The 22,810-nt window shown below is 40.6% G+C and overlaps 1 protein-coding gene across 5 annotated transcripts in view; it reads right to left on the minus strand.

Moving 5' to 3' along the window:
- Window positions 1-22,810, minus strand: part of CDS1 (CDP-diacylglycerol synthase 1) — a 69,198-nt gene that overhangs the window by 31,257 nt on the left and 15,131 nt on the right. For 4 of the 5 annotated variants that reach the window (XM_033416020.2, XM_049709115.1, XM_049709113.1 and 1 more), the window contains exons 2-6: window positions 16,926-16,990; window positions 13,571-13,698; window positions 7,722-7,818; window positions 2,744-2,841; window positions 178-317 (exon numbers count right to left, since the gene is read on the minus strand). In XM_033416020.2, coding sequence (XP_033271911.1) covers window positions 178-317; window positions 2,744-2,841; window positions 7,722-7,818; window positions 13,571-13,698; window positions 16,926-16,958 — 496 coding nt within the window. In that variant the 5' untranslated portion in view covers window positions 16,959-16,990. The remainder of the gene's footprint in view (window positions 1-177; window positions 318-2,743; window positions 2,842-7,721; window positions 7,819-13,570; window positions 13,699-16,925; window positions 16,991-22,810) is intronic. The other variant, XM_004285429.3, reaches the window with a different exon arrangement.

Below are 22,810 nucleotides of genomic sequence, written 5' to 3' on the forward strand. Positions count from 1 at the left end.
CATTAGGGAGTGACTACTGCTTAAGACTGTGATGAAAGAAATAGCTTTATATATGAGACTTTTTACAAAGAGAAGCTGGATTAAAATGTAACAAATAAAGGATGTTATAAATTTAAATAAAAATAAGCATGTAACATATATTGGCTACATATCAATAAAGACTTTTCCTTAACTTACCTGCCAGATAGAGGGCAAATGATATAAATCTGTGGTAGCGAATGAGGAACTGAAGTTGCTCTTCTCTTTGAACAAATGTAGCAAAATAATCAGCTACAGTCTCTCCATAGAAAAAGTAGTTTACACACAGTAGAAAGTACCTATAATTTTAAAACAATTAGCTTCTTTAGATTTGAATTTTTTCCCCCTCAAACTCAACAAAACTATTTTCTACAGTTTGATGATGACAAAAAGTTCAGAACCAAGTCGAGAAGACCAGTTCATGATATATTCCACCAAAATGCTTTTTTTCCTGTTTTAAACTTAATTTCAAACTTATCAGTCAATAAAAACTTACTGAATAGTTCATGCCTTTATTTAGCTCAATATCTAAATGCCAGAAACAGATAATTAGGAAACATTGTAGAAAATACTAGACATACACTCACTCTCATACACTCTCAGACACACACACACACAGCATTAAGTTTATAATGAAAATTCACTCCCAGCTACTCACAGGTCTAATGCTTTGTAAAGATCCTAAGCCAAATTCCCACCTGCCCTAGGGAAGATCAACAGGAAAAGAAGGTAGAGGTAATTTGACCTCTAACCTCACCCTCCTGCCCTGCACATACTGGGGTCTTGCCCCCTCTTCTCAATGCTCCAGATGCACTCTAGTTGAGCAGTGACTCAAAAAGGGTAGCTGTGGGGAACGGAGCTAGCAGCGGGTAAAAATCTCTGGAAAAACTTTAAAAACTTGATAAATGGCCTATCCCTTCTCCCAGTTCTGGTATATCTTTGTCCCCGGGGAGAAGTTGAACCCATGAGATTTTGCTGATGGGAGCATGTGTGAGCCAGAAAAAAAGGCTGAGAAACACTGCCTTAGGGTTCCTCCCGGAATCCTCCTTAGAAGGGCAGAGTCCTAGGCAGCCAGGAGGGCAGTAGAAGACGAAAGGGGTGGTTTCCCTCTGGTTCTCATGAATGGAATTATACCCCACTGTTCCCAAAGGGAAGTATTTTAATTTTTATCAGCTGTATTACCATTTTTCTCTCTCCTACAATGGAAACTGTCTGTGTCGCCTCTGTAAGGCTGTCAAAGCCTACTCCAGCCACCAATCCAACTTTTTGGCCACTACTTCCTAATAAATATACACCTTCTGCTCAGGAGGGCCAGGAAGATCTCACCATCTGTGGCACATGCCTCCTCTGTCCCACATCTGAAACCTGATGGATGCTGCTTCCCCAACCCAGAACACTCTTCTCTAGCCAAAGCCTGTCTTTATTTCAAGTAACAGTTTCTCTCTCACCTTCTCCAAGAAGCCTCTACAATCACTGGAGCCCATCTTGACCTACCTTTTTCTTCCCCCTACACTTAAAATCAATCCTGCACAGTTTAGCTTTTAATTACTCTCCGACTACTTAATCTACCTAACACTCCCTGTACACACTGCCACTCATGAAGAAACTTTCCAGAAGGAAAAATTAAGTGTTAACAAAACCAAGAAACTGTTTTTGACTACTGTAAACCCAAAAAGTGATACGTTTGTTATAATAAGACACTGGCCCCTCTGGCTGATACTAATCAAACAACTATATTCAAAGACATGGCCTGTTAGGTTAATTATGAACTATCATATTATCATGTTTCATGGTCAAGGTCCTGATAACTAAGAAACCTAGAAAGTTTTAAAAATATATAAAGCTTTAAATATTAAAATTATTTGGTGATTTTTATTTACTAATTTTACATGCATCTGTACATATACAATATTTCAGAGGCTGGTAACTGCCCTGAAATATTTAGCAGGGTGCCTTACGCACTGACCCCAGAGTCTTCCTCATCCCTCTGACTACCCTCCTTGTTGCATGTCACAGGGCCCAGGGCCTGGAGGAGACCAAACCAGAAGCAGCAAAGGTGAGGTCATCCCTCCTCTCACTGCCCTGCCCCCCACCCCCCAACGGCATCCTGGGGCCTATGGGGGCTTTGGAGAAGGTGGGCCAGCCTGCAGGGGTGGATGGGAGGGGAGGAGGGAGACAAACATTCAGCTTGGGCTTTCCCGTTCTGAATAAACCACTGATCACTCAAAAAAAAAAAAAAAAAAAAAGACAAAACAAAACAAAAAAACCCCAAACTATTTTCATATCTCATCTTCAAGTCTTTGTAGAAATATCAAATTTTGTGTGTGGTCTCATATCAACTGAGGGGAAATAAGGCAAAAGATTACACATATTCATAACATTTTACAAAATGAAACCTTCTGTTAAAATTGTAATTATAAAGGATATAAAAATGTGTCGAATATAATGCTGAGGTTTTTAAAAAGGGCACAAGAATAATGTTTATATTCAATTTAAATCAGGTATCTCTACAAAGAGTGAAAGATGAGATATGAAAATAGTTGTGTTGAAATGGGAGAGTTAAAGGTAATTTCCTTCTTTCAAAATTCAATTTCATTCTTTTTTATATTTATTTAAAATCAATCTATAAGGTCAACCATGTAGATACTGATTGATCAGGATGCTTCCTTACAAACTTCAGAAAAGAATCAGATTTTCATATCTGAAACAGTTTTAAGTCACTTACCAGCTTAGTGTTCTAAACCAAGGTAGGTCATAAGAACGATAGACTCTGTAACCTATAGTGATAATTTCATGGAAGCATTTCACTTGGATGCCTAGAACCTGAAACCAAGAGAAAACATTAACATACATTTCTCAATATTTACATTTATGGTTAGTTATTTAATAAGTAGCTTGTTGTCACATGTATTTTAAAAATCTTCAGCCTACCCACTTTTAGTTAGTCTAAATATCAGCAGCAAAAATTCAATATTCAAGTGATATCCCAAAGAGGCAAGCAAAACAATGTTTTATTCAAAAAGTTTGAGAGATCCTTCCCGGGGTAGGAGGTGGCATTGTAGTTTAGAGTTTGAGGGGTGTAGTCTGATTGGGATCACAGCTGACTAGGCTTTATCCCTAATTACTGCTTCATTTCTTGTGGTTGTCCATCTCAAGATGGATGGTCTTTCTGTCCATTTGTTTCTTGAGTTATCCTAGGAAAATGATCATAAGTGAAAGTTTGCTTGTATATATTTTTAACCATTCAACCTGGTATTCTTGCCAAGGATAAAGATACTATCAGGACAAATGGCTAAAATATCTTTACCCAGTCACCCAGGGGTTTGGGCATGAGCTTTTCATTCTTCCCTCCATGCCAACTCTCCCATAGCCAGCTACACACATCTCTGATCAACCCAAGCAGTGCTTCCTTGACAAATTATAAGCAGCCTTCTACATCTGCAGCCCCACTGGCCAGTCAAGTGAGTCCATGCGGTTCTCTCTTAATAGTGTCCAATACACATGCCTAGTAAATGGGTTTATATTCAAGAATCCCTTTTTGATGGTCTATGTAGCTGTCCTTCAAACTGCTAAATCCACCAATCTGGATAAAGGTAATTTCTGAGACTGTAGCATCATATCCAGTGTTTGGCTTAAGACAATTCCAAGACTCAAAGAGCAAATGGCAAGCTGAACACTCATCACCGTAAACTAACAGCTTTGTGAATATAGCAGACTTTTTCAACCTCTAGAGAATATACCCAAGGGCTTGTTTTTGTACAACCCTGGAGTTAAGAATGGATTTTATATATATATATATATATATATATATTTTTTTTTTTTTTTTTTTTTTTTTTTTGCGGTACGCGGGCCTCTCACTGTTGTGACCTCTTCCGTTGCGGAGCACAGGCTCCGGACGCACAGGCTCAACGGCCATGGCTCATGGGCCCAGCCACTCTGCGGCATGTGGGATCTTCCCGGACCGGGGCACGAACCCGTGTCCCCTGCATCGGCAGGCGGACTCTCAACCACTGCGCCACCAGGGAAGACCCTGGATTTTATATTTTTAAAGAGTTAAAAATAAAAAACAAAGATTATATGACAGACACATATGTGGCTCCTTAAAGCCTAAAATACAACAATCTGGTCCTTTACAGAAAGAGCTAACCAAAGTCTGCCAAAGAATATACTTTGGGATTTCTTTTTGAGATCGCCACAAACCAGCTTTCCCAATCCTACTACCCAGGATATTCTTAAGCTATTTTTTCCCACTATACCTAGTACATGTCCAATGACATACTTAAAAGAAGTAGTTGTGTCCCCTCAGCCATACAGTAAGAAAATATTATGCCTAACTATTACAAATAGTTCTTTTAAGAAAAACTCATAAATGTGTTATATTATAAACACAAGAGGAAATTTAAATACTGTCCTTCAAATAGCCTTTGTGTATAACATCAAGTCATTTTTTTAACAATAATAATCCGAGAATGGGGACAATGCTAGATGTTAAGATAAAATGGCAAAGTCATGTTATTTATAGAACCAAGGGCTTTTAGAATATCAAATGAACTGATGCTACTTCTATGAATACATTTGTTCAAGAGCAACCATTAGCACTATATATGGTGTTTCACTGAAAGAAGAAAAAAAGAATTTTTAATATCACACACATCCATGTATATGTTGTCACTTATAGCTTACCAGCTACATGGAAACAGCCACATGGATATAAGCACAGGCAGACAAAAAACCTGTGGTAAGGGTGGGGATGGGCCCAGTTGGGGTGAAGGAGAAGGATGTACAGAGTCATGTACATAGGAGAGGAGGAGGATGTTAAGGGAACTACAAGTAGTCCAGAGCTGCTGGAACACAAAGCTGGTGTGAGAAGTAGAGAGAGATGAGTCTGGTCACAGCACCACAGGAAACAGCATGAAAGGCTGCACAAAGGAGTTGGTGCCGATCATGAAAGGACGTGATCAGACGTGAATTTCTGGGGATAACAGAGGTAGAAAGAACTGACTGGAGAAGCAGCAAGAGAAGAGACAGTAAGGCAGGCAAGATACCACCATCCAGATGAGTATGGATAAGTGCCAGAAGAGGGTGGAGTATAAGGAATGAGAGACATCAAGGAGGTAGAACTGACTGGATTTGGTGCTTGAGGAAACTGGGGAGCTAAGGGAGAGAGGGAAACGCAGGACAACACCAGGGAAGGCTTGGAAAAGTAGATAGAGTTATGCAGAATGGCTGGCGATAGAACAGAAGTTCAGATTTAGATATGTTGAGCTGGAACTATGTGTTATCCAAATAAAAGTGCCTATTTTCACTCTAGGAATCTATTTGAAGAAAATAATCCTGCATATGAAAAAGCTTTATATTCTAATATGTTTAGGATAATGTTATTCACAATAAATAAAAACCAGACTATAACCTGAATGTCTAAAAATAACACGCTGCTCTAAATAACTTATGATGTACTACATTTCATTGAGTAGATGAAGGTATTAAAGTTGATGGCTATAAAGACCGTGGAGCAACACAAAACATTCAATATTTAGTTTAAAAAGGATACAAAATTTTAGTCACACTATAATTACAATCATGGTTTTTAAAAGAAAAAAAAGATGAAAGGAAATACATCAAATGGCAGTATTAATTGAGTTGTGGTGGTTGATGATAGGGTTGGGGTGATTTTTTTTTAAATTATCTCTTTTCCAAAGTAATTTCAATATACTTTTATAACTCTCACAATGGGAAAAAAACTAATGCACTATTTAAAAATAAGTTAAATAATGTGAATTAAAACAGTTATTATAGGAGTTCCAGGAAGGGGTGGGGGAACCTCATATCTTTTATATGTTCACATCTACCTTTAAATCAAAATACGCTTTAGCAACTCCATCACTTAGAAAGTGTGATTCCAAGCTGTGACTGCAACAATTAAAGCACTATAAATAGAAGGTTGGAGGGAAAAAAACTCCTTTTATTTTAAGGAATATGAGTATGAGTTCCATCTTAAAATAGTAACTATCATTTGCTAGAAGTAAGTTTTTAATAAAACTCTCTTGAATTCGTCATTTTTGAGTGCTGATATTATAAGGCAAATGCAAGCTAGGTACAAAATGTACTTCTCAAAATATAAATGACCTAGTCAGGGTTGTGAATGTAAATAATACCTTAAAACACATAAAGGTAGTATCAATTGAGCACCAAGTGTGTGTATATCCATTCATGTTCCCTTAACATAAACATCATAAATACAATTGCGATGGATGAAGACAAATAATAAAAAGGAGGGACACTGTACATATCCCCGAGAGCAGGCCCTCGCTGTTCACTGCTAAACCATGTTCAGCACCCAGGAAATGCGTGATGTTTGTCATGAATGTATTTCTCCTTCTTACTTCTATCACTTTGGGCTTCAAGTGTTTCATACTTCTTTAGATATAAAGGCTTTTATACACAGGGAATCGTTTGCTGTGAAAATCCTTCCTCCAGGGGCTTCCCTGGTGGCGCAGTGGTTGAGAGTCCGCCTGCCAATGCAGGGGACATGGGTTCATGCCCCGGTCCGGGAAGATCCCACATGCCGCGGAGTGGCTGGGCCCATGAGCCATGGCCGCTGAGCCTGCGCATCCGGAGCCAGTGCTCCGCAACGGGAGAGGCCACAACAGTGAGAGGCCCGCGTACCGCAAAAAGCAAAATCCTTCCTCCAAGGTCTCCCTTCACCCCAGTGAATCCTACTCAACTTTCAAGACCGCAGTGCAGATGCTGGGCACTGGATAAAGTCTGGAAAGTCTCCTGGCTCCCCCCCTTTGCTCTCATAGCATCCAATTCTTGTTTTCAAATGCTTACTGCAGTTTATGATTACATATCTGATCAGTTCTTTAATATGTAGACAGTAAGCTCCATGAGGGCAGACACAGGTGCATTTTTCTCAGCATGACTGCATCATTCCCCAGAACTGCCTGGCATGTAGCAGGCATCCTGAAGCATGTGTTAAATGAATGAATTAAAAAGCTGAAAAAATGTGTCTGACTTCATAACTTGTTGGGCTTCCCATATACAACAAAATCCAACTCCCAGAATGGCTTTTGCTTGCCTCTCTAGTCTCATCCCTAGACACTCTCCACATGTATAACTCACAAACCCCCCAACGGACCACAATCTCTCCTTACTACACCCCTGCCCCTGATATCCCCAACTTGGAATGCCCTCCCCCATCCAGTGCTTCTTTATGACTCAGCTTTCACATCACCTCCTCTGGAAGTCTTCCCTCATCTCTCTCTCACACTGGATGAGGTCATTTTTTTGCTGTGCTCTTCCAACAAGATCTATCATGGGGTTTATTCCACTCATTTACTACACCATTTATTCATATGGTTACTTACATGTCTCTGCCATTAGAATGAGTCCCCTGAAGTCAGGGATCTAGCTAACAGTCATATACGTTGAAGTCGTGTATTTCTGTTCTACCTAATGCTTGGTGCAATGTCTGACACAAAGTTGTGTATCTACTGAATATCACGTATACTTGATACACACTGAATGGCCAATTTGCAAATGGAAAAGATTAGTCCAGGTCATTTCATGAACCAGAAGATGCTTAAAGGAACTAAATTTGTTGCTGTCAAGTCTTGAACCACCTTCTTTTTCATGACATGCTCAAATTTACTTCAATATCAGTGCTGAAAAACAAAGCAAGAGACACTTGGGCAAACACTTACAAGAAGCATCAGCATAAAGGATCCCATATAGATGATCAGGAAAAACAATGAAATCATAGTTAGAGTAAGGATTCCACGAATCCACCAGTTTTTCCACCTAAAAAGGAAATATTTGTAGAGTTAGCATTAACGTGTTCTTAAATTTCTGTGTGTTGTTACAGTAATGAGTTGCCAGACTTACAGGTTTCCCTTAATTATATTTTAGGAATCCCCTATACTTTACCTTATACAATAACAACAACGCAAACCAACCAAACAAACCAATAGCATTCGCTCACTCACTGAGAGCTAAAGGAAATGTAAAAATCCTGTTAGCCGAAGAAAAGAACTAGTTTTTGCTCCATGTGAACAGGATGAATCGCGAGGCTGGGAGGTGAGGTGGCCAACGCAGGTGTGCGCACGTGTCCGCCCGGGGCCACTCAGGTGGGAAGGAGGGGCCAGGTGCACAGCCCTCCCAAAGGGTGTCTGTCCTTCTGTGTGGTGGATAAAAAGAGTACGGATTTTAAGGTGGTGTAGAACAGAGAGCACGGCCTTGCAGTGAGAAAAAGTAAAGAAAGGAAAATGCGGAACTGAAACTGGAAAGCACCATGATTTCAAGGAAATGAGGAAGGTGTGGGGAGGTCCGTCATTGAGGGCAAGGCCAGACTGAAGGTCAGTTCTTTCTGTTGCTCAGCGTGTGCTGCCTGCTTTCCTGCGAGGACAGAGCCTTTCGTAGAAAAGTATTCTCTTCTCCTTGGGCCTCTGCTGGTGCTTAGAGCACAGCTTCCCTGAGGCACACCTGGCTGGTCCCCGGTAGACTGAGAATTGACCTCCTCGACCCTCTGCTGTCAGTAAGAGCCTGGGGAGCCCATCTGCCTGCCCTCCATCACTGCAGGAGCCTCACACTTCACCCCCAGTGTACCTTACAAATATTTTCACTCTTTATGTGGCTACGTCATAAGAAATGTCAGCAGCCACTGTATGAAACACCTCAGATCGTTCTAACAACACCTATAGAAGCATGATGCTTTCTGAATCTAAAACTGCTGCCCTCTGAGTTTATTCATTCTACACTCATTTTACATTATACTCACAGTAAAGTTTTTAAATAATTTTCTGATTTCTACTAATTCAAATGCTAACATTTAAATTATATCACAAGAGATTTTGACCCAACGTATAGTAGCATATATGCACTGTATTCTAAGCACAAGCCCTCGTTCTCCTCTCTGTAACAGAAATATTAGCTGATTTCATCCATTTATCGAATACTGATTACACTCCCTGCTTTCAATCACTCTCCTATATAGCCTAGATACCCCTAACTACTCTTCCTCAAATATCCCTTTGATCATGTCCACACAAGACCTAAAATGCCAACAGTAAGTCCAAACTCTTTTATATAGTTTCCAAGGTTTTTCACATGGTGGTCAAATTGTACTTACCCAACTTTATTTCCCTCTACTGTTATAAGTATGTAGACTCATACATTTTTCATGAGACTGTAAGCTTTGGGGCTGAACTGAAATGAATGCAGAATCAAAAATGCTACAGCTGAAAGGTTCTATTTGACTTAATAGAACGAACTCTTTGAGGATGAATGAATGGATTAGGAAACTGGGCTAGGTCGCACAGCTAGTCAGAGGTAAATAAAAGACCATAAGCCAGTCTCCTGATAATAATCCTGTCTTCCTTGCACGAACCTCAGAAATGTACTTAGCCCTCCTTCATAACTGATTCTCAGACTCAGAATTACTGAGAACCTCTTCTAGAGAAGAGGACACTACCCAAGTGTCAGAAATCAGACTCTGGTGGGAGTTGAAAGGGCCAAGTGTACCTCTAATGTTAAAGGGGTGGCTCTGACCAGCAGAGAACGGTAGCTTCTGAGAACCAGAGATTTAAACAAAGACCTACTCTCTTTTATTATACAGATGTTACTCCAGGCAGAAAAATTCCCCTCCCCAACAAGACTTAATTGCCTTATTTTAATTTAAATGACTCCCCAAATCTCCCAAGAATACCTAACACAAAGTTAAGCACATAAAAGCACACACTTAAACTTAATATATATATCCATTGATACAGTAACCCAAAGTTATCTCTCAGGGGAGAAGCACTGAGTTCAAAACAGAGCACTGATATGTAAAAGAATATGTACCATTGTAACTAAAATCCAGAGGAAAGTCTGGTTCCGAATTCAAAATTCTTGATTTCCTTTACCATGCCACCATGATCACATTAGAGTAAGCCTTAATTTTGAGTCCAAGTCATCACCTCACAGATTGTTTTAGGTAAAGGAACTCAGAATCAGTAGAGAAATCCATTCAAGTCTCATGTTTCCAGGACCTATATGAGCTAGAAATGAAATTTCTAAAAAGTATATAATTAAGCAGCATCCTTTAAAGTGATTATCTAAAGTGGTTACACATTTATTGCTCAAATCAGTTATGTGATGCACAATGTCTTACTGTTACTACAACTCTTAAGGGGTTTTTATTTCAAAAGTAATAAAAATTTGGGCTTCCCTGGTGGCGCAGTGGTTGATAGTCCGCCTGCCGATGCAGGGGACACGGGTTTGTGCCCTGGTCCTGGAAGATCCCACATGCCGCGGAGCGGCTGGGCCCGTGAGCCCTGGCCGCTGAGCCTGCGCGTCCGGAGCCTGTGCTCCGCGACAGGAGAGGCCACAACAGTGAGAGGCCTGCGTACCGCAAAAACAAAAAAAGTAATAAAAATTTATTGGCTTTTTTTTTTTGGCCATGCCACACAGCATGTGGGATCCTAGTTCCTCGACCAGGGATCGAACCCATGCCCCTTGCAGTGGAAATGCGGAGTTTTAACCACTGGACCGCTGGGGAAGTCCCAAAAGTAATAAAATTTTTAAAAAAATTTTCCTAGTGGTACAAGCATAATGAGAAAGACCTAGGTTGGCAAGGCAGTTCACCTGAGCCAAGAGTTAGGGCACAGAAGCACTCTTCAAGAACAAACAAGAACTTGGTGGGCCATCTAGCAAAGAGCAGGGGTTTTGAGAAAGTCTATCTACCAGCCTTAGAAGGAAGTTAACGGGATGTGTGCAGGTTCCCAGGGACAAAGAAGATGGCATTATAGAGTACAAGAGCACCAGCAAGACTATGCCTGGGTATTTCCACGGTTTCTCAACCTTCACTAGTAACATTTGAGCCAGATCATTCTTTGTTGTGAAGAGTTGTTCTGTGTACTGTAGGATCTTCCCTGGCCTCTACCTACTAAGTGCCAGCAGCACCATCTCTTTTTTTTTTTTTTGCAGTATGCGGGCCTCTCACTGCTGTGGCCTCTCCCGTTGTGGAGCACAGGCTCCGGACGCACAGGCTCAGCGGCCATGGCTCATGGGCCCAGCCGCTCCACGGCATGTGGGATCTTCCCGGACTGGGGCACGAACCCGTGTCCCCTGCATCGGCAGGCGGACTCTCAACCACTGCGCTACCAGGGAAGCCCCAGCAGCACCATCTCTTATTGTGACAACCTAAAATGTCTCCAGACACTGCCAAATGTTCACTGGTTGGGGGAAGGTACAAAATCCAAGGCATTGCCCCTTCCAGAGAGAACTACTAAGTTAGACTCATTGCTGAAGAAGCTCTTTACTAAAGGAGACAGCCAGACTTCACTAGCTAATGAATATTCATTTCCACAGACCCATACACGGGTCAAGAAACAGACTGGGACAACTGCCAAGTGACTGAAGACCTTTCACGCTCTTTCCAATTTCAATGGCTTATGCTCTTTCTGGCATTATATATTAGAGCCTTAAAAAATGAACATAAATTTTGACCAAGGAATTTCACTTTTAAAGTTTTATACTAAGAAAATAATTATTGATTCTAAATAAAAGTTAGCTATAAAGAAATATATTTAAAGCAGAGTTGGTTTTGTGAAAATTTAGAAATTGGCTAAATGTCTAGCAGTTGCTGTTTAAGTTAAGTAAGTTGAACTATAGCTCTACAAAGAAATATATCATACAGTCATTAAAATATTTACACATATTTCAGGATGTTGTTCCTAATACCATGGAATGAAAATGAAAATAACAAGGCAGAAAACAGTACAGTGCTATTTTTACATTACACACACAGGCACACACATGCACACAATGTAAAAAACAAAAAAGTTTCAAAGATAAACATCACAGTATTTTAAATATTAATGTCTTGGTAGGAGGATTATAGGGTTTTCTTCGACAAACCATGTACATTCCTTATATAATTAGTATTTTTAATCCTATGCATCTACAATTTCTAAATCTTTGTAAGGCAGACTATTTGGGGTATTAAAAAGAGGCTAAAATGTGTAAAATGTAGATTTTAAAACATTTAATCTTTACAGAGAAGTTTCTCGAAAAGATTGAAACTAGTCATATATTATCTGCTGTTAAAACCAATTCTTTCATAAATAGAGCACAATGCCTAGGTTCAGAATGTGGCTCTATCACTTGCTAGCTACACGACCCTTGATACAAAACATTTCTGTGCTTCAGTTTCTCCATTTATACAGTTACAGGGTTGTTGTGAGAATAAATTAGTCAACACATATAAAGTGCTTGGAGCAGCACCTAGCAAATATACATGCTCAATAAATACCAGCTACTACTACTTGCCATTGTTGCTTTATGCCAGGAAAAAAAAATTATTAAGGAAAATCTTGTTATGAGTGACACAAAGGAATCCAGCATTATTCTTATATAACATCAATATGAAAAAAAATCCAGATCTGAGAAAGACCAGGTGAGATTTTTAAAAAAAGGTACATCTGTGAACTAGGTCATGAAAACAACTGGGAACAAGAACTACTAAAATGATAACCATGCTTTTAATAATGGACAGCAAAAAACTATATATCTATTGGCTAAAAAATATGAAAACTTTGTTTTGAACCAATTTATTCTACTATGATCATCCTCTAGGAAATTAAAAATCAGAAAAGCTCACATTATATTCACTAGATATGACTAAATCAGTATTTTTCAAACTCCAATTTATGACCCATGGGTAGTAAAATCAATTTAGTAATCCAGCGTATTTTTGTTCAATAACATAGAACAGCTATCAAAAATAAAAGAAATCAGAGAGCATCACACATAGCAATGGCAAGAATTGCTTTATAACATTTTTACAGCAGTTAAAATATACATTTGTGTGTCTCTTGGGGCATGGTGTAAAATGGACCTCTTACTGTGTGTAACAGTATTAAAAACTTGAAAAAAGAGTGTTCTGTACCAATATTTCAGGTTTCATATGTTAATCTGGATATTGTATTTATTTTGCTTTTATAAATTTTATAATTCATATTACAAAGAATACAATGAAGGGCAATATAAAATTAGCTGAAATTGGGTGGTTATTAAACATTTAAAAGTATAGCACAAATATAAAGTGGTAAAGGGTTGTAGAGTTTTGGACAATGATTTTAAACTCTGTTAAAAGGAAAAAAAATACCTATTTCCATCTGGCATTTGAAAAACAGGGAACAGAGAATATAGAATTTTCTTTTTTAGATGTTCCAATACCAGAAAAGGCAACCTGATTTGGTAAATGGGTCACTGGCTTCAGAAACCTGTCAGACAAGGGCAGAAATGCCAGGTCCACAACTTGCTAGCTCTGTAACCTTCACCAGTTAACCTCTCAGACTTGGTTTTCTCACACTTAACAAGATTTTAAGGATGAACGAAAGGATGTACATCAAGCCTCTAATACTGTGCTCATATATGGTGAAAAAGTGTAAAGCCTCCTCTCATAGCTCTAAAACTCACCAAAAGTGAAATTTATTACATTGGACATGGTCCAGGATAACCTCACAGTTTATTTTGTGTACCCATTAGATTCATCTTCAACCAACCATACCTTGAAGACAAACCAGATAGAGCTTTCTTGAGGATCTCAGGGGTTCTATCTGAGGATGGTGGAATTTCTGGAATATCAGAATCTGTTCTGGAATCCAAATCTCCGTATCTGTCATCAATATCTGTTTCCTGAAATTAAAGAAAAAAGAAAATCACTTTGCAAAATAAAAGGAAGAAAAAGCACATGCTTGCCAATGCATTTATTTATTGCTCAGTGTGCCAACTCTCATTTACATAACTTAAAACAAAAAAATAACTATTAACTTACCTTGAATATCCAAGCACTGTTGTACATCCTAGTTAGGAAAGTTTGATTATCTTTGCTAAAGTCTATCAATATAAAGGATTAATTTAAACAAAAGACACAAAAAGAAACTCTTATATTATCTAAATCAGAAATTTTCCACAGAATCAAACATTCATTGTTTTTCTACTTAACAAAGAATATGGTGTTAATGCCACATAGATTCTGATCAACTGTACATAGTCTCTTTTTTTATTTGATTACAATCAAAGCATCAACAACAAGAGAAATGTCTTACACTGGCATAGCATTTTAGATAGATAGATAGATAGAGAAGCCGAATCCAGCCTCTGTACCCCGACCCTGAGTTAAATCTCAGACAGTTCTGGGTGAAGTAGAAAAGAATAGCTTTATTGCTTTGCCAGGCAAAGGGGGCCACAGTGGGCTAATGCCCTCAAAACCCATGTGTCCCAACTTGGAGAGGGTAGTGAGAAGTTTTACAGTAATGGGGTGTGATCAGCTTGTGGACATTCTTCTGATTGGTTGGTTGATGTGGTAAGTAGAAGTCAGCATCATCAACCTTAAGGTTCCAACTGGTCTGGGGTCTACGTGCTTGTGGGAAGCATACCGTCATTAATTGTTAACTCTTCCCACCTGGAGGGGGTTTCAGTATCTGCAAAACAGCTCAAGATACTGTTGTGTGTATCCATTGATGGGGAACCAGGACCCTGCCCCAAGGCTGCACTATTGTTTCTCTTGACTGTTTCTCCCTTGTCTCACATCCCCTCCATTCCCTAATTAACAACTGCTTGAATCTGCCCATTGGAACTCAGAGAAGGTCATGGAGGCTGAATGAAGGCTATTTTCTGCAATCAGAGAAATGGGGGGACACAGAAAGTCTTTGTGCCCAAGAGCCCCACAGGGCCCTGCTCAGTATCAATCCCCCCTTTTCTTTGATATTCCTCAATCTCGAGAACAGATGTTGGACAAGGAAGGGAATAACTGTTTTGGATAGAGACATTAATCATAAACTCAGCAGAGGAACTTGGTTTCAGGGGACTTGGTTTTAATCTCCCTTTTTTAACTTTCCCTGAATCTTTTAGGGAATAGGGTGACAACCGCTCTGACTACTTCCAGCTGAAATGGGGCATAGTCCTGCCTCAATTTGGGACACCGAGTTGGAAATATTACTGAGTTCCAAGTCCTGGATCTGAGTTTAGTATGATTAAGGTCTCAATCCCCTGGGAATTTAAGCCTGAAACCCAGTCTGGACCTGGCTCTTTAAGGGAGACTTGTAGCCAGGTAGCCAGTTGTCTAATTTTATCTAACTAGGTTTTAACTTCTGATATGGTATTCAGATATATATAACAGGAGCCATTGGCCATTAAATATGTCTCCTCTTTTGTTGTTAATATCTGATCTAAAGCAATTTTATTGTCTAAAAAGTTTAATAGTTACAAGGGGATACCTTGAAACCATAAGGTTGCAGTTACCAGTGGACACTGTTTTGAGATTGGCTGGTGCCATCCCCTAGGTCTGACACAGCTCAGAAAATTCAAGCTCTCAGCAATACAGGAACATGTCTGAAATCACATCCATATGTCTGAACCAACAGCTCCTCCATTTTGACTTCCAATTGCATTTCTCTTCTTAATGGCCAAAGCAGATGTCACCGTTAATGATTTCAGTGCTTTTCTAGATATGAGAAGATGCAAGAATTTGGGCTCATAAAATCTTCTGAAAATATCTAACTATCTAAAGCCCTGTTCTGCCAGTTTTTCTCAGAGCAGAGTGACTCATTCCTGATCTCCACCCTGAATTCCTTTCAGGGGGTGTTGAAGGTCAGTGGCCACAGTGGCCATTGGCCTAATCCTTGCAGAGGCAGATGGCAATTTGCAGTTGGCAGAGCCCCTTCAGGATCATAAACTTGACCATGGTTTGGGGGGCATTTCATGACCATTTTGTCCCACAGTGCTAGGAATGCTCATTGCCAGGTCTGGCAAAGATTTTGCTGATAGGCCACTCAATGTGCTCTTACTTACTGGACTAGGCCTTACTAGTAACCAAAAGTCTCTGGGCCACCTGTCTTACTAGTCTCTTATGGTCCAGGAAACTATTCCCTCTTGTTGCTTCTTCCCATATCTAGTTACACTATTACAATCATTGATCTCATATGGAACTATACATCATCATTTTATCAGAGGCTCAGTCACACATTTGGTAATGCAAGAAACAACAATTTTGCAAAACAGGCAATATAAAAAACAATATAGCTAGCAGATTAGTAAGGTCATAATTCAGAATATAAGTTAAGAACTTCCATTAGGTGCAGCCCAGTATATCCCAGGTCTTCTGACTTAGTCTGTTCTGTACCAATCCTCATCTTTAAGGGAAATTATATATTGGCATTATCCATAAGGCACCCAGCCCAGTTTCCTAGTGTTACTAGTCTGGTTATCCCTAGTATGGGTTTAATTGTCCCCAACATAAGTGACCCTTTAAATTTGAATGAACATAACCTGGTGTTAATCTCCTGGTGTTAATCTCCTAGATCATGGAGCATCTGATCTTTATCCAAAGACTGATTACAAAGTTAGGCTTCAGAAACAAACTTAGAGTGTTCTTCTGACAATTTAATTAAATTTTGGAACAATATAACATAACCACAAGGAACTATCTGGGAAGTAAGTCTTGGTAAGCACAGACATTAATTAACAAAACTAGAATTTAATATTCAGTGAAACATAATTTTTTTCTAAAATTGCCCCCATGTTCATCAAGTATAGCCAAGACTAATTTGTTTCTAAAATAAGATTGGTCCATTGACCACATAGGTTCTTCCACATTGACTCTGGTGTAATTCCTCAGAAGAAGTCTCAGACTAAATTTCCAAAAGGCCTCTCAAGGCCAAGAAAGCCATATCAAAGGCCTGCCATCAGATTTTGCCTAGGTTGATTTCTCTCTTTTAGAGGTCCCCAAAATATCAAGATTTCTGCACATGCCAGGAGACAGTTTTTCTCATTCGCCTGATAAGGCTGCTCAGAACCCAAGAGTCTCCAATTTTTGAAGGGAACAGGCAGAGGGAAAAGAAAAATATCTCAATTTTACTCACAGAGGTGTAATTTACCAAATTGTTGCAAATCATAACCAACTTGAGGGGAAGTTTTTTTCCTATATCTGGAAAACACAGATCAAAGCCAGTAACATTTCAGACAAAACCCATAAAAATTATAACCATATTCACCAGTTCATTTAGTAACCAATCCTCTTGTTAACTTTTTATGAAACCATCAAGCTTTCCCTTAGGATTTTTTTTTTTAATTTCTTACCCAGTTTCCCAGTACAACCTGAGATTTATCTAAATACAAAATAATAACTGTCTACAAATCATAGACTTAAAAAGTCATGGTTAAACATTTGATCACAATGGGATTGACAAAAAGAAACTTAGTTATTGCTGTAACGTGCAACATTTTTAAATAACTAGAATTACGACTGATAACATTTCACAAGGACATACTAGATTTTTAGGAATGCCATGTAATTTAACATACTAATTAAATATTTCTCTCTGAGATGCCTCGGCCTTCTAAAGCATCTTAACGTTAGTTGGAGGTTGAAAGAACTTTTAGAATCTGTCACACAATACTTATTTCATTTAACCAAAGTGAAGAGACTTCAAAAGCAAATATAGATCACTTAAAGGCAAAGAAACTCACGAGTTGTCGTCAAAAGCAGTATTCTAAGAAAACTTTGAAGGGAGAAACCGAATCTGAATCTGGTCTTGCTCTAGCCCACTCCCAACAAAATCCATCTACCTAACTAGATTTAATAATCCAATCTTAGAAAATCCTGACCGTGCACAATTCTCAAAACATGTGCTTTCTTATGGAGAATATCCCAGGGTGGCACCAAATACCTTTAGATTCCTAAATACCTTTAGTCTCCTCTCTGCCAAGGGAAGCCAACATTCACTAATTAATGTTTCAGTATCTTAATATTTTATTTGGAAATGATCTACCTATTCAATAAACTTCCATCATTTAACTTAACTCTAAATTATTAAGCTACCAAGCAGCTGAAAAGATTATTCTTAAGTACACATTCCTAAAACAATTATTCCTAAAGAGTTTTACCCAAAAGCTCTTATCTCACTTGCATTACTTAACATTGATAACTCTAAAGAAATGTCTATATTAATCAAACCAACAAGCTTAAGCCACCTTCAATAGCAAATATCAGTTAGTACTGAATAATCCCCAGATCATGTGGTCCCAAAATTTATCTTGGCCATTTTCTACACATTTAGATTTAATTTGTAAGTGCTCAATTTTAAGTGAATTAAATAGAGCTCATTTACAAGTTAACTTTTACATAAAGACAACCAGAATCTCAGTTTTTCCGCTTGATTTTAAAAAGGCTTCCCCCCTCTGCCCCCCATCTTTTTTTTTTTTTTTCTACAGATAGATAGTCTAGATAAGATAAGTATTCCTGAGGGTCTGGGCACAGTGGTCTCTCGAAGTTTTGTAACAATACCCTGGGGGGCGGGGGGCGGTTACAAGATGGAACAGAACTCTGGTTACCCATAACAAGGCTTGTCCCAAAGGGAAAATCCCAACCAGCATTCTGCCACAGGCAAAGCCTGACACTACAGGGAAGGATTCCCTGGTATTGTCTCATGTGAGCCCTGTTATTTAGCAAAGACATCTCGACCAGTCAATATAAGTACTGACACACATACATACAAACAACAAACACGGTCCCACAAACAAAAGATCAGACAAGGTGTAGCCCAAAGATTCCATTTCCACTCCCAGACTGAGAACTCAAAATGGCTTGCAATGATTGGGTAGAATTTTCCCATCCTGTGCAAGCCTGAGTGGCTTACCCCAAAACAATATCCACAAAAACACAAACAACAGATAAACTACGGCCACACAGACAGAATATCAGAGGAGGTATAGTTTAAAAATTCCACTTCCATTCCCAGAGAAAGGCTTGCAAATAGATTGGGTCAGTTCTTGAAAGAGAACAAACCCGGAGGTGGCTCTCAGGGAGCCCAGAGTGGCTAGCCCAGATGGAGTGGAGAGAATTCCCAGCCTTTCCATTCCTGTGACAAAACAATTCTACCTGAAGAATAGTATAATAATTTAGGCCACCATGCAAAGGCCACCTCTCCTCACTTTTAAGAATATACTTTGGCCAAACAGAATTACAATAGAACCTTATTCTTTTTAGTCATAGATTCATAGTTATAGGTCGACCAATCTGCCAACATTTTCCCGGGGGGCTATCAGATGGAATACAAAAAGAAGCGCTTCCCATGTTGAGTCAAATTAAACAGCCTCGCACACAAAATGGAAAGCAAAACCAGAATCCTCGCCGCCAAACAGAAGCCACACACACACAAAAAGAAACAAACAGCCCAAGGCTCAAACTGGCTTCCAACTCCCACTAACCCGGTGGCCTTGGATCTTCCTAATGGAAAAATCCCCAAACGGGAACCAGAGGTTCGCCAAACAGACCAAACCAAGTGGCCTCAGCATGCAAGCTGAGGGGGCTTACCAAAACACTGGCAGAGGTGTCGTAACATCCCAAACGCTACTTTTCTGCTTCCCCAAAACAATTCCTTGGAGTAGGAAGTCCAGGGCAGTGAGGGGGGAGGAAGAGAGGAATGTCCTCAAGGCAGAGATGGCCTTGGCAGCTGCTAGGGTGGTCCCTCTTCTGCCCTACTCCCGCCTTGGAGTTCCAGCTGCCAGGATGGCGGACAGGATAATCTGGGGCTTGGCCTTTCCAGGCAAGAGTCCCAGGCGATCTGGCCTCTAAAGGAATTCTCCAACCTTCTGCTCTCTTGAAAGAGGCTGGCATGGAGAAAACCTCGGAGCATCCAATCAAGCCAAGGGACCCCCCACCCCGACCTGGGACTGTCCCTAAGTCAGTCCCACGCTGCACACCAAAATTGAAGCCAAATCCGGCCTCTGTACCCCGACACCGAGTTAAATCTTGGAGACAGAGTTTTGGGTGAAGTAGAAAAGAATAGCTTTATTGCTTTGCCAGGCAAAGGGGGCCACAGCAGGCTAATGCCCTCAAAACCGTGTGTCCCAACTTGGAGAGGGTAGTGAGAAGTTTTACAGTAATGGGGTGTGATCAGCTTGTGGACATTCTTCTGATTGGTTGGTTGGCAGTGAGCTAAGTAGGAGTCAGCATCATCAACCTTCAGGTTCCAACTGGTCTGGGGTCTACATGCTTGTGGGAAGCATACCATCATTACTTGTTAGCACTTCCCACCTGGAGGGGATTTCAGTATCTGCAAAACAGCTCAAAGGTATGGTTGTGTGTATCCGTTGATGGGGAACCAGGACCTTGCCCCAAGCCTGCACTATTGTGTCTCTTGACTGTTTCTCTCTTGTCTCACATCCCTTCCCTTCCCTAATTAACAACTGCTTGAATCTGCTCACTGGAACTCAGGGAAAGTCATGGAGGCTGAATGAAGGCTATTTCCTGTAATCAAAGAAATGGGGGACTCAGAAAGTCTTTGTGCCCAAGAGCCCCACAGGGCCCTGCTCTGTATCAATCGATAGATAGGTATAGATATGTAGATATATAGATATACACACACATATATATGTATGAATATATATATATATACACACACACACATATATAGTTTTTTTAAGTGTTTAAACTTCCATCATTTTATTAGACCCTCAAGAGACAATCACGGCCAAGACGGTGGAGTACAAAAACCTTGAGCTCACCTCCTTTCATGGGCACACCAACTTTACAACTATTAACAGAACAACTACTGATGAGAGTGATAGAATCTACCAGAAAAGATCTTCTACAACTAAAGATCCAAAGAAGGAACCACAGGAGATGGGTAGGAGGGGCAGTGTTGTGGTATAGTCAAGAGCCATACCACTAGGTGGGCAACCCACAAACAGAAGAATAATTACAATTGCAGAGGTTCTCCCCTAGGAGTGAAGGGTCTGAGCCCCACACATTAGGCTCCCCAGCCTGGGGATTTTACACGGGGAAAACAAGCCCTCAGAACACTTGGCTTTGAAGGCCGATGGACTTACTTTTGGGAGACCCAGAGGCTGTGGGAAATAGAAACTCCATTCTTAAAGAGTGCACAGAAAACTTCTCACACTCTGGGACCCAGGACAGAGGCAGTAATTTGAAGGGAGCCTGGATCAGATCCATCTGCTAATGTTGGCAAGTCTCAAGTACAGGCAGGAGACAACTGGAGTTTGCCCCAGGGAAACAGACACTGGTGGCAGCCATCTTGGGGAGCTCCTTCTACCATGTAGAAGTGTCCATCTAGAATTCTGATGCTGTCGAGTGATGCTGGATGCTGGCAAATGTCCATCTGGAATTCTCCTTCTAGCTTACTAGCCTTGGGACCCCGTCTGCCACCCCACCCCACCCCCAACCACCAGCCTACAGGCACCAGTACTGGGATACGTCAAGCCTAGTAAGTAGCTGAGCATGTTACTTGCAGCCCCTCTGAGCCCACAGCCACCCCTGGACACATCCCTGTCCACCAGAGGGCCCAGGACCTGGCGCCATACACCGGTGCCCAGGCACTAGACTCAGAACCCCCATGGCCCTACAGCCAGAGACCCTGGAACCCAGCTCCACACACCAGTGAGCAGGCACTGGCCCCCAAATGCTATGGGTTTAGGCCCTGCCCACCAGTGAGCCACCTCTAGCCTCAGGACAAGCCAGCCACACCCACCAGCAGGACAACACCAGCTCTGAGACACCCCTCAGCCAGTCACTCCTGGATCTGGCCCCACTAACCAGGGGGCTGACACAAGCTTCTGGACACCCTGGGTTCCACACCAGCTATGTCAGGAACCAGTCCCACCCAATAGCAGTCTGACACCAGTTCTGATGCCTAGGCCCCACAACCTCCCACCCCAGAATCTCGCTCTGCTCATCAGTGAGCCAGCACTAGCCCTGGGACCCCCTGGGGTTCTGCACCCAGTGACCTTGTGACCCAGCCCTGCCAAACAGCAGCTGGCAGCCTGTGCACATGGCAGGGTCCAGCAACCAACTGGACGAGGGGCCAGCCATGCCAACCAGACCACCCCCATTAGACAGCCCTCCATGAGAGAAGGTGCCATGCAGTCCACATAGGGGGCATGCTTATAGTATATAGCTCTGATGATCAGAGGGGAATGTGCTGATAGGACATCTCCTACAAAGAGCCACTTCTCCAAGGTCAAATGTAACCAGTCTACCAGATACATAGAAATAATAACAGCAAATTAGGCAAAATGAGGCAACAGAGGAACATGTTCCAAATGAAGAAACAAGATAAAACCCTGGAAGAAGGCTAAGTGAAGTGGAGATAGGCAATCTACCCAAGAAAGAGTTCAGGGTAATGATCATAAGACTATCAAAGAACTTGGAAGAAGAATGGATGAGTGAGAAGTTAGAAGTTCATAACAAAGAGTTAGAAGATATAAAGGAGAACCAAAAAGAGATGAAGAACACAATAACTGTAATGAAAAATACACTAGAAGGAATCAACAGTAGATTAAATGATACAAGGGAACAGATCAGTGAACTGGAAGACAGAATAGTGGATACCACTGAAGCTGAACAGAAAAAAGAAAAACAAACAAAAAGAAATGAGAACAGTTTAAGAGAGCTCCACTTCAACATCAGGCATACTAATATTTGCATCACAGAGGTCCCAGAAGGAGAAGAGAAATAGAAAGGGGCAGAGAACATATTGGCAGACATAATAGCTGAAAAGTTCCCTAACCTGGAATAGGAAGCAAACATACAGGTCCAGGAAGCACAGGGCATCCCATACAGGATCAACCCAAAGAGGAACACACCAAGACACATCATAATTAAAATGGCAAAAATTAAAGATAAAGAGAGAATATTAAAAGCAGCAAGGTAAAAATCAACAAGTTATATAAAAAGGAACTCCCATAAGTTTATCAACTGACTTTTCAGCACAAACTCTGCAGGCCA

Source organism: Orcinus orca, chromosome 4 (genome assembly GCF_937001465.1).
Source record: "Orcinus orca chromosome 4, mOrcOrc1.1, whole genome shotgun sequence".
In the NCBI taxonomy this organism is placed as follows: domain Eukaryota; kingdom Metazoa; phylum Chordata; class Mammalia; order Artiodactyla; family Delphinidae; genus Orcinus; species Orcinus orca.